Source organism: Mytilus californianus, unplaced genomic scaffold (genome assembly GCF_021869535.1).
Source record: "Mytilus californianus isolate M0D057914Y unplaced genomic scaffold, xbMytCali1.0.p SCAF_10, whole genome shotgun sequence".
In the NCBI taxonomy this organism is placed as follows: domain Eukaryota; kingdom Metazoa; phylum Mollusca; class Bivalvia; order Mytilida; family Mytilidae; genus Mytilus; species Mytilus californianus.
In genome coordinates this window covers 16,809,370-16,823,087 of record NW_026262582.1, presented here as the reverse complement: position 1 = coordinate 16,823,087, position 13,718 = coordinate 16,809,370, and the positions used below count along the sequence as shown (strand labels likewise).

The 13,718-nt window shown below is 30.3% G+C and overlaps 1 protein-coding gene across 1 annotated transcript; it reads left to right on the top strand.

Annotated features, from left to right (window-relative positions):
- Positions 1-136: 136 nt before the first annotated feature.
- LOC127717702 (death-associated protein 1-like) lies at positions 137-12,756 on the top strand. The gene is made up of 4 exons (XM_052223462.1): positions 137-287; positions 6,592-6,694; positions 8,252-8,309; positions 10,706-12,756. The coding sequence occupies exons 1-4, from the start codon at positions 236-238 to the stop codon at positions 10,820-10,822; spliced, it is 330 nt and encodes a 109-aa protein (XP_052079422.1). The 5' UTR covers positions 137-235; the 3' UTR covers positions 10,823-12,756.
- The last annotated feature ends 962 nt before the right edge of the window (positions 12,757-13,718 follow it).

The window sequence follows — 13,718 nt, the reverse complement described above, 5'->3', positions numbered from 1 at the left end:
ATTTAAGAATATGAATTAAAGCTATTTTTGTGAGAAAAATCGACAAACCAAATACAAGCAGTAAAATTTAAACTAAACCAGGATAATTAGCTTTCGGCATAACCAAAAATAACCATACACTAGTGGCATGTACAACGTGCCCTAATCTGAACCACGTAAACAAAGGTCAAGGCCATATATTGCACGCTTTTTGTATTGATACTTCGTAAACAGTTTTTTTTTCGAAAGCAGAAAAATGTCAGACGCCAGTCAAGATGCAGAACTGAAGGGTGGTCATGCCCCTGCAGGTATAAACAGAGGATATAAAATTACATGATTTGTAATCCATAATACCCATTTCAAAATGTTCTCAGCAAACAAACAGCTGTTGAACATGGCAACATTCATGACATTTTTTTATGAAGTCAAAGTACAGTGTTTACTCCATCTGAATACAATAGTTAAATTAATTAGGTTTATTAAACAAGTGGACTAAAATGGCTTTGTTTGCACCTTCAAAAATTACTGCCAGTTCAAACAAACCTGTGAATTTGCAAAAGTTTTAAGGTGTAGCATTCATAAAGTAGTGCTCAAACAAACAAATAAACAAATACTTTATTTACCAATCATGGAACCAAAAGGAGCAAAAATAATTACTATATAATTTTTCAAACATAATATATAAGTAAAATAATAATAGGTTAAACAAATTATAACATGATTAGCAGATTAGCAGATTAGCATGATTAGTTTTGAAATTTTAATTGATTAACATCTAACAAGATGAGTCTTTTTTACTTTTAATGGAACAAATTTATAGGAAATAGAAGAACTTCATCAAAAGAACCATACTTTAATTTTGAGTTTTGAAAAAGTATATACATGCATGATGTAGCCTTAAAAAAACTGTCAAGTTTTTAAAGATTTCATTATTTTCATAGGCTTGTAAATTCATCATGTTCATAGTAAATAGGTCAGTCAGGGGTACTACTTGTACAAGTAATTTTTATTTACTTAAAGAAGTAAATATTAATATACTTACATAAGTAAATTTGTAGGATACTTATACAAGTGTATTTTATTTACTTGTATAGGTAAATAAAATTGGGCTTAGTTATGTCCTTTAGATATTCAGATTTTTTTACTTATACAAGTAAAAAAGTCATCCTATCTTCTTTTCTTGAATTCTCAGGACTTCTTTGTTCTAATAGAATTTTTGATTGCCTGTCCTTTGCAGATGTCTTTACTAATCATTTAAGTGTAATTTCATGGACAATGAAAATCCCATTTGTCTGTTATCTTCAGAACACTGCTCATTTACAAGCCCCCAAGGGGCAATTTTTGAAGGCCTTGCGCAATCAGTTTCTTTGTTGAATTAATGAGATGAAACATTGAACTCTAATTAAATATTATGAGCTAACCTGAGAAAAATTGTTAAAGGCATGTTTTTACATCTCAAAACTTGAGAATTTTTGAGGGATTGTAAAAAAAAATACTTATACAAGTAAATTTTTGAGAAAATTAAGGGGAGATTATTAAACATTATAATTAACTTATATAAGTATATTTTATTTACTTCTTCAAGTAAATAAAGATTACTTGTACAAGTAGTACCTCTGACTGTAGGTTAGGACAAATCATCTTTTAGAAAATTTGCTGCATTTTCATGAATATGTACCATTTCAAGTATAATATGTGGATTAGAAAAATGTTTTTTCAATACTAGAAAAGTTTCTTTCATTTGAGGTATAGTTACTCATTTGGGGAACTATTCCCCATTTGGCGAGTTGGATTGTCCCCAATTTAGCTGGTTGTCCCCAACCTGATAAACATGATAAAAACAGATGTGTTGTCAATGTATATTTGTTCCACCTACAGTACAAATTTCGCGAAAGGCTTCCCAAACTCCGAACACCAAGTTTTTTCTTAGTGTGACACCAGGAAACTCCGACATCCCTCCCTAAATTCTCGGAGAAATTTGGGAGTATTCCCTCCGACTTCCGCGTAAATTCGCTACCTTTTGTTTATTGTATTAGCGACATCTCTCCCAGTCCGGTGTGACGCGGTGTCACACCAGGTAATTAATTGCCCTAATCCTTCTGATCTATACCGGCACGCGACAGTCAAGGTATGTGAGATTACTTATGTAATTAAACAATTGTATTTCCTGTCTATTGATAATCAGGTTATATTTCTGATTGCTTGAAACAAATAAAAGATTTAAAAGTAAAAAAGTTGTTGTTAATTCTTTCAATTACACTGTACATTTAAAAATAGTTTTATTAAAAAAAAACTATATTTGATTTTTACCTCGTTTTTTTTCTGGTCAGTAAATTAATATTTAATTTACAAAAGAGATATACTTGTGTAAAAATAAACGGAGACTTACGCTGAATAAATGTGGGCAGTTTAAAGGAAAATTACATGTCTCAAAGTTTTGTATACAAGTAAAAAAGAAAATATTATTCACTATTCGTTATGCTAATAAGTCCACGCCATTTTCATTTTACGATTACATAATTGCTTGAAATTAAATTAAAGATTTAAAAGCAGAATGTTGTTGTTAATTCTTTCAATTGCATTAAAGTTTTCTAACAAAAACTATACTTGATTTTGACATTGTTTAAGTTCATCGGTAAATTATTTTATTTACGAAAAGAGACATACTTGCGTAAAAATAAACGGAAACTAACGCTGAATATAAAAGTGAGCAGTTTAAAGAAAATTACGTGTCTCAAAATTTGTATATGCAAGTAAAAAAGAAAATACTATTCACCATTCGTTATGCTTAATAAGTCTACGGCATTACTTTAGGATAAATAATTACATTTTGGCTACAACAGGAATACTTCTATAGCTGCATCAACTCGTCGTTGCATAATATTCATTTACGCACAATGAATGTAAACTTATGTTTTGTATAAAGGACAGTGATTTTAAAATTTTTTAAAAGAAATTAATTGCCGTGGGAAGACGATACACATCTCAGTGATCAACAGTCCGTCGTTGAACTTTGAACTTGACTTCGCTCACAATATTGAATGCTAAAAATAGTGACATCAATTTTGTCCACGAGATTTTTATTTGGCGGGAAATATTATCACGTAACAGTAAACTCAGGTGACCTTTCTGGATGACCGTGTGAAAATTCATTCGAGGTTTAAATTTGCTTTGGAATGATTGACATTTGTATGCCTTAAGATTGAGGCTCTAGAAGGTCCTTTTACAATTGATTAACCGGAATCTAAAATATAATCCTTTTCTGAATAAACGAACACCAGCCTTTTAATTTTACGTTTCTCAGTCAACACAGGACATAAACCTGGACATTATTTATTCGTCCATGGTCAACAATATACATAAATGGTAGATGAAAACAGGATGCATGTCTTTCAGTTCCTGTTGGGCGTTGGTAGAGATCCTCTGTGAAAATGTGTAGATCGTAAAAATCCGATCCACATTTTTTTCACATATTTCTTTCTTCTAGAACACGATATAATTTCATTTAAATATTCTAAAGTATTAATTGTTGAAATACTTCTTTTTTTTATTTCGCTAAGGACTTTTAACAAGCAGTAAAATACGGATTGCGCCCATCCAATTTTATTTTAAATAATAAAGGATCAATAACAGATCATAACAGAGATAAACAACACATGATTTTTTTTTCTTCATATAATTAAATTAGGTTGTGATTATAATTGTGTTGTGTCTGGGCGGGGAATGTCTCTCAGTGTTGTGTTTTTATGAATACAGGGCACATTGCATACAAAACGTTTTCCCTTCGTTCAACAGAGTTGTCACTTTACAGTTTCTTTTCTGAGTTCAAATATTTCAAGTCGGTAATCTACCGAGGTAGTGAAACATAATATTTTACATTGCAAAATAAATTGAAAGTAACAGAGTTCACTTGTTGATCGGATAAAATAACTCTTGGGTTTAGATTGGACAAATTACCGTAAAAACATCATTTTGTTTTAAGCCAGTTGATATTTATATATTGAACAATTAATGAACCGGATATTGCTCACTGAGTAGGTCATAAAAGATTCTAATTGTAGTAAAATCGTCTTTGTTGGAAAAAACAAAAATTATGACCTGACCGGACTATAATAAAAATACAAAATAAGTGTTTTATTCGTATTTTTATACGTTTGTACGTTTTATTTCAAATGACAATGACATGGGGCAAATACATACAAGAATAATTATCTTATTTTGAATGAAAATGTCACATTTTTATCTGTCAAAGAAAGGAAATTTTAATACCGTGTTTTAAAGCACACAGGTGCAATCAAGATCGATTAAATGTACAAAGGTAATAAATCTGGCTAATCCGATTATGTTGTCACGCGTCATTAATTTTCAGTACATCCGATGGGCAATAAACCAATTAACAGCCACGCGGTGTTGGGAGAGAATCTTTGGAGGAAATTGGGAGTATAATCCGTGATTCGCGGTGTGACACCGCTACACTCCGAAATCCGTGATTAGAGTTCGCGATTACAAACTCTCTGTGCGTACTGTAACAGACGTTCCCCTGGAAAAACAACAATTGTTTGTAAAAGAATTATAGTTTTCTCTTTTGGTTTTGATAATTGTTGGACACATCCCCCACACATGGGGAGTACATGTAGTTGCCAAATGTGTATTCCACCATATGATCAAATATTGGATAGTTTCCAAGTCAGTCAGGGGTACTACTTGTACAAGTAATTTTTATTTACTTGAAGAAGTAAAAAAAAATATACTTATATAAGTAAATTATAATGTTTGAATAATCTCCCCTTAATTTTCTCAAAAATTTACTTATACAAGTAAATTTTTTTTACAATCCCACCAAAATACTCAAGTTTTGAGATGTAAAATCATGCTTTTAATGATTTTTCCCAGGTTAGCTCATAATTTTTTATTAGAGTTCAATGTTTCATCTCATTAATTCAACAAAGAAACTGATTGCGCAAAGATCTTAAGTATTTGCGCAAAGCCTTCAAAAATTGCTCCTTTGGGGCTTGTAAATGACCAGTGTTCTGAAGATAACAGACAAATGGGATTTTCATTGTCCATGAAATTACAATTAAATGATTAATAAAGACATCTGCAATGGGTAGACAAATTAAAATTCTATTAGAGCAAAGAAATCCTAAAAATTTAAGAAATGAAGATAAGATGACTTTTTCACTTATATAAGTAAAAAAATCTGAATGTTTAAGGGACATAACTACGTCAATTATTTTTTTACCTATACAAGTAAATAAAATTCACTTGTATAAGTATCATACAAATTTACTTATATAAGTATATTTTTTTTTACTTCTTCAAGTAAATAAAAATTACTTGTACAAGTAGTACCCCTGACTGCAAGTGGTTCAAATAAAAATATTATAATTGATCAATGTCTTAACCATCATGACCATGTTCAATGAAAATGGCACACATTTACAAATGACACGTTTCTGATCATATTTTAAATTTCAATTTGAAAAAATCAACTTGAGGAAAGTGACAATGTCACTTTTAAGATTATTTGTTTAAACTTGAATAAAAAAGATAAAACTATAATCTAATAGACATGATAGACATGTTGTTGAAATGTTCATGTTAATTATATATATAACAATTCAATTTAAGTATTACCTACTCATTCTGGTGTTGTGGGGGATTCACTTTTGAAAATCTCTATACTTTATAGGTAATGTACATGTACAATGTATGAAAGGGTTGTTCATTAAACATGTTCTTATACATGTTATATGATCTACAAATACTTGACAGTCATTCGTCTATTAATGTTTTTCTCTGGCTTTAAAAACATAGATAGAAAATTGCAGAATTGATTTTTGTAACCTTTGTGAACACTGTAAACACTATATCAACTTCAGTGTGATATATCCGTGCAAAATAAACAGGAATGTCATGAATGTTATCCTTGGTTTCCAAGATATAAAAATTGAAAGATAAATATTTTTTTTAATTATAATCATGATAATTATAAGGATTAAACACATTTTTCTTGAGGTTGTTGATGTAAAAACTGGGTCACTGTCTCCACAAACTGTACTTTTATTAAATTTGTGAGTTAATCTACAGAGTTTACACATCAATAACCTTAGAAAAAATGTGTTTTATCCTTTTTGCAACCTCCAATCACTCGCAGTAATCATGTTTCACAGTGAATCACTGAACAACATGAACAATCATCAAGATTGAGTTTTGACAATCACCTTAAATCATTAAGAGTGAGTTTTGACAATCACCATAAATAATCAATAGTTAGTTTTGACAATCACCTTCTGCATATCTGATTGTCAACGTATATTTGTTCCGCCTAACAGAAGTTCCACTGGAAACTTTGTTATAAACAATGTAATGATATCTGTTCCTGTTGGAACAAATATTCTATATATACCATTTATTCCGTTAGGAACATTTACTGTAATATTTATTCCAGTGGAAATAATATTCCAGAATATTGTTTCCATTTGGAACTTATATTATGAAGGAACTTTTATTCCCTGACACACACACTGTAATTCTAAACATGCTAAACAAATGTATAAAATCATTGTAATACGAGCAAATTTTGTAATCATCAGTTACTTTTTTTTTCAGTGAAAGTAGGTGGTATGAGAGTTGTTACCCACCAGAAGAATGAAAAAGTGGAAGGTGCCACACCCCCTCCAACAAAAGAGGAAATAGAAGAGTTTGGAGAGAGGTTAGTATCCCATTTCTAGATATGCATGTATACATGTCTCTATGTTTGATTTAATCTTTAAAACATGAAAATATTATCTGTTATTTTCTGTACTTCAGAAGACTGTATGAAAAAAAACTTATTAATATTCCACTTTTATCATGTTGATCATGTTTATCAGAGTGTTTCAATTCTGGACACCTTAAAATTATTTAAAAAAAAAATGATATCACAGATTTAGTGACATCCAAATATCATGAATACAAGCTTTATACTCATGAAGGGAAAACTCATTTTGATTTTGTAAAGACTGCTTTTTAGAATTACAATGTACATTTGTTGCATAGTCAAGATAGTTTGGCAACAATTATGAATAGTCTTATCATTTTAAATATTGCAAATATCTTAACATCAGGAATCATTTGGTCACAATCATCTTTAGGTCATGAAGGGTATCTACTTAAAATATTATATATATCCTATTCTCATACAGACCAACCAACTTCGATGCTGTTAGGGAGCTACCATTGATTTTTATGGGGGGCTAGGATGAAATTTGAAAAAAAGGCAGGACAGGAGTTTTGAGTAAATAAAAAGGCAGGATGACAATTTATGTAAAAAAAGTCAGGATAAACTAATAAAAAAAGGCAGGACCAAATAGAGTGAAAAATAAAAATAAAAAGGCAGGACAGAGATTACACCTAAAAAAAAATGCAGGACAAAATTTTTCATCCTAGCCCCCCCCTAAAAATCAAATGGTTTCTCCTTTACTTAGACTTAAACATGTAAAATAAAAGCATTATAAGGGTAAAATCAGCTGCCGAAATTTGAAAAAATGTACATTGATGATCCCCTAGTACATGTAGTACACTGGTCACAATCATTTACACAAAATTTTACAAAATTATTCTGTAAAAAATTCTGATGAAATGTAGAAGATCATGAACATGAAGATGTTTAGAGATACTACAAACATGGCTCAAACTTCAATTTTTGGGTAAAGGTTGCATGAAATGCAATCAAAACCCTATGGTACTGACTAGATATCTATATCTTCCAAGGTTGATACTTATCTTTGATAGTTCATACAAAATAGTGCAGTGACATGATCTTTATTCATGTTATTTAGATCCAATTCAGTCAATGTCATGCAATTAATTGATGATATGTTTTACTTTGATATTTAAGTTACAATATGCTGTGTATTTGAATTACCAGACTTGTCAAGAAAACATTTTTTTATTAAAATTACATATATGTAATGCATGGTGTATGAATCTGTTTTAAAAATAGGTTTAACTGCAAATGTAACAATCATAAACAAAGTAAGAATAATAAACTCAACTCAAATTTTTAACTTGCCTAGAAAAATATAATTCAATGTTTTATTTAAAAATTCACAAAACTACAAAATGAAAGCAATCTTTACCCATCATTGCTCACAAGCACTTTGATTATGTCTCTGGTACATTCTTTTTACAATATGGCATAATTCTGTCAATTATGATTCATTTTATGATTATGAAAACTTTTAACAAATTATCAATCATGTCAATATATGATAGTTATTTTTTTCAGTGCTCCAAAGTCTGATAAACACCATACTTCAGTTCTAATATCTGGTGCTTTAAGTAAGGTGAGTAACCATGACAACTAATTATACAGAATATACCACAAGTGTCGATCAAAACTCATATGGCTAACAAAACCTGAAAATACAGTTACCATGGCATAAACATGACAAACCCAAAAGACAAACAACAAACCACAAACACTTAACAAGATAAGATATCATGGTGCTTAAAATTTGAGCTATACAATCAAATAAATTACATAATAAAGCACAGTAAATGATTAGAGTGATTAAAGTACATTCAAACAAAAACATGTATACACATTTAAACAAAGTAACACATAAACATACATAGAAAACTAAAGACTAAGCGGCAGCAACCCAACCTAAAACCAAGAGTGATTGTAGATGCTCCAGAAGGTTAAACAGATCCTGCTCCACTAGTGGCAACAGCTGTGTTGCTAATGGCATGTCCAAATTTGGTGAAAACTATAAAAACATTGAAAGATTACTTTTTATTTCATCTCTTATTGCAGGACCTACCTATTGTATTTATTGTTAATTTGTTTTTATCCTGAACATGCATAAAATATTTGCCACTTGACATAAAGTAAACTACAATCAATCAATCAATCAATCATTGCAGGTTCGATAGAAATTTTAGCTGTTTGTGAATTACAGACAACAGAAATTTGTTTCAGTCTTGTTGAGAGCACTACAGTGGCTAAAAATTTAATATATTTTTGACAATATTTAGTTTGAAAAGAAACTTAACTTTATGGATAGTTGTTGCCACACTTTGGGATAACTGCTGTAGTTATAGCATTCTTTTCAGTGTCACACTTTACCGCAACACCCAGAGTTTTTGAAATCTTAATTACTCTGAAATTAACAGTTTGGTCAAGTTTGGTCAAGCCTCAGACAAACTTTACAAGTCCCTTCTTCTGCAGATGTCAGTATAATGGAAATCTCTTAGTTAAAGCAGTAAAATTGTTAAAGGGGCAAAATTGAAAATAAAAATAAAATCAGGAAAGGACATGTAGCAAGTCTAGATATGATGTTGTGCACTTATAATTTAATTTTTTTATCAAAGTGATATTTAGGGTTTCTGAGACTTAAATATGGACTTATATTAATTTGAGAAGGCAGGTGAAACATATTTTCCTATAGAATACAGCACTTTACAGAAAGTAAAAATGATATTATACATCATGGTAACATCATTATGGCAGACATTAATGTGATTGGACAAAAGCATACTTAGCAATTAGGCCTGTCCCCATAAAACCTTGTTCTGATATGAATAATTAGGACCCAGCCTAGTGGCGGGTCGCCCTATAGTGATCAGTCTGTCCGTCCGTAACAAATTGTGTCCGCTCTATATCTAGAGAACCGTTATAATTTCATACTTTATACTTGACATGTTTATTAACCAACACCAGTTTGTACAACTTCCTAGGTCAAAGTTCAATGTCAGAACATAATAAAGTGCTTTATATCAGCTTATCCATACAAATTTTTTACCACACGTTATTTACAGCGGGCCCACAGAGATGGCTCCTATCTCAATGATGTCTAGTTTATACTGTTAAGGTAGATGGGGTGTCTAAATTATAATCCATAGATTTCTTTAATAATTTGCCAAAACGTAGTTTATATCATGCTTTTTAAAAAATAATAATAAAAAGAATGGGTCACGGGGCCTATTTTCACGCTACAGGTTGTGCAAAATTAACAGATTTTGTATAGATTATGCATGGAAAACCCAATTTTCTGCCATAAAACGAAAACTACACCATAGAATTTTGAGATAAAATATGAGAAGATAGCTCTAATAATATGCTTTCAGATAAGAAAAAGAAAAAATAGGGTCACGGGACCCGTTTTCTTGCTACATAATAAAATAGGTAAATTCCTAACACATTCTATTGTAAAAGTAACTTCATCTGAATTATCTGCCCTTACATTTGAGTTGCCTCCACTTATGTGGCAAAGTTGGAAAAAATAGAATCAAACAAAAGTATTCTGTTTTTTTGTAATATACAACCATAAATATGATAAAATATGTTATTTTCTATATTGAAATGAAAATTCTCACACATGAATTACCTACTACTCTCAAAATTTGCACCTTTTATTAAATATCTAGACCGATTGTCTTCTGGTATTTCAAAATCCAAGATGGAGGAAGACACCCTATCTACCTTGAATAGGAAATTTTTTCGCGAGGGGTTTATTTTCCCCTGACTCTACAATTAAAATGAAATAGTGAAAATATCCCCTCTCATTAGTTTGGTCTTTAAGCATGGAAGATCAGAAAAGACAGGAAGATCACAAAAAATAAAACCTTTGTTTGGCCTTTGAAGTCGAGAAATTTAAACTCAGAGAAAAACATACCACACAACAGTACTTCCTTAGTTGAAACACTTAAACACTGCTATACATTTTTACTATTTCAGGGAGACAAAGATTTCCCACCGGAAGCTGTGAAGGCATATCATGATAAGCCACTGCCAACGCACGACAACAGACCAAATCAGAAACCTCAGATCATACATCAACCAAACAAGCATTGAACTAACAGAAACAAACTTATTGAAGAGAAAATGATATATTTATGATTACAGAAATAGAAAAAAAAAGATATGAGTACTAAGGATTTGATAAGAACACTTGTTGATAGAAAACAATTTGTGTTGTCATGGTGATGGGGAAACTTTGAAGACTGTCTCTTATGGATAATGTTATTACTGTAAACCAACTACTTTTCAAAACTTTCCAAAATAGAAAAGTAATGCAAATATAATTCGTCACTAATATGTTGATCTTTTCTTGTATTTGAAAACACCAAAAAAGTTAGAAAATCATGGAAAAAAGCAAATAATAGAACAATGCAACCAAATGAATCCCCAAGAATAAGTTGGTTTAATGTATAAGAATTTGAAAGAAAAAACTTTTTTGAGTAATTTTGATAGTGACTATTTAGTCTATTTTGTACTTCTTTTAAAAGTATAAAATCTAATATTCTAATTTTAAGCAGATTTTTTCCCTCTAAATGTTCTATACTTATATAAAAAACAGTTATATAATGATCTAATATCTTTTTAAGAAATAGATGATTTTCGAATAGCATTTATTATTGTGTGTTTAAATCATTTTAATGTATTAAACTTTTGATATAAACTAAATCATTTTTATGAGTGTTCATATACAAGGTTATTGCTTTGCTGGAAAAAATATACATGTATTGACACTTTCGTACTTTTGAAAAATTGCCTTTTATGAAATTTTATTTTTCTAAATAGTAATGAAAAGACAATGTTGAGCATAATTCTTTTTTGTTCTTTTGTGTTAATTAGAGAGATATATCATGCATTACAATTATACATATTGTTAGTTTTTTTTTATGTTAATCTTTTTACGCAGATTTGGTGCAAAAGAATACTTTTTTTCTTTTTGGTTGTTATGTTTGCTTTATTGATTCTTTATGAGCTTTTGTTGCCTTTCTTTGTATATCCAGTTTTTTTTATAATATATTAAAACCTGGAGTGTTTGTATTAATGCTTTTTCACATGTAGTTTTCAAAATTTCAAATTCACTTTATTAACAAAACCATTCAATGAGGAGCTTTCACATCAATTAAAAATTTGAGAGAAACCATATGCACACGATCATGCAATGGCGGATTTTTTTAAGAAATAAATGATATTTAATTCACACAGATATTGTTTACTTTAAAACTATTGTTTTATATTTTTCTGCCAAAATTTTATTTCAGGGAATGAATGTCTGGAATGATTATACATTTGCTAAACATCTTACACATACATGTTACTTAATAACACACCAAGAAACAGTATTTTTACTTATGATTTTTCACGAAATTGGTCCAAATGATATCAGAACTGTGTTGTATAGTAAAAGCAGTTAAAATTTTAATCATAGTATTTGATACATGTGGTACACTGTAAATGCAATATACTTAAAAGGTGTTCCCATTTTATATACAACTTGTATCTTTTCTTAATCTTTATTATCTAATTATATATTGTTGTCAAATTGAATATTCATACTATGTCTATAGTTACTAACTGCTCAATGGCAGTAAAGGAGTTCATCCCTCAATGGAAGGGGTCCAAAAGATTATTCCATCTGTTTGATATACTATGGTTTGATATGGTTGTGTAAATGAAATTTGTTAAAAATAACAGATGGTAAACCCAAAATGTTTATAAAAGATATCAATTGCTATATTTAATTTTCTAAAGAGTAAACAAAAACATCATGATCGATTTTGCCATAATAGAACATATGAACAGACTATGAACAAAACAGTACCTTATTTTAAACCGCAAGCCAAATTTTCAAAACAAGGAAGTTAAGATACACTGCCTTTTGCAAATATGGTAGTATGAAAATTATTAAAAAATTCATAGTGTTGTAGACTTTATTGAACAACATAAAATATTCAAGAAAGTGCTCAGTTCTTCAATAAAAGTAAAAAAAGAAACATTTTGTTGTTTATTTGATAAAAATGATAGATCAGCCAAGTTATAGAAATTTATTTCCTATATATTGATAATGTGAAAACTACCGTTTTACCAGCCTGTAAACACTAAGGTTGTGAGTTTGAACCTGGCACGTGGCGGGTGTGCTAGACCCCAATATTAATTGACTAGGCTTGTCAGTTTTCCTGCTTAAGGTCGGTGGTTCTCTTCAGAAACTCTGGCTTCCTCCACAAATAAAATGACTGCCATGAAATAGCCAATAGTACTAATTGTAGCTTTAAACACCAGTCAACCAAATCATTCAATCCTGTAATATTCTGACATAAGAGTTTTAATGATACTTGATTTAATTGTTGCCCCATCAAAGAATATGCTGTGAAGTTTTTGATAAGGTCCACCTGCAAACATTTCACACGTTAACATCTCAATACTGTTAATCAAATATACATGTCATGAAAAAAGGTAAAATAGCAAAAAAACCAAACTCCAAGGAAAATTCAAATTGAAAGCCCTTTATCAAATGGCAAAATCAATAGCTCAAACTCATTAAACGAATGGAAAACAACTGTCATATTCCTGACTTGGTACAGGCATTTCCTAATGAAGAAAGTGGTGGATTAAACCTTGTTTTATAGCTAGCTAAACCTCTCACTTGTATGACAGTCGCATATAATATCAACTCTGACCTCTTGAGTCCCATTTATAGTATTAATGGTTGTTGGTGGGAAGTTGTAATTGATGACATGCAGTACACATTTGGATGTACAAACACATATGGGATGTTGTAGATCAAGAACGTCACTTACTTCAGACTGCATGACAACAATCTCGAACAGTCAAAGGAAAGTTCTTGCGTTTGAACAGAACACTCAATAAAATTTTATTCAGTTGAAGGACCGGGAAAACTTCAAAATAAAGGAACTTGAATGTATTTCTCCCAAAGGGCATTAACGAAAGGAAATAG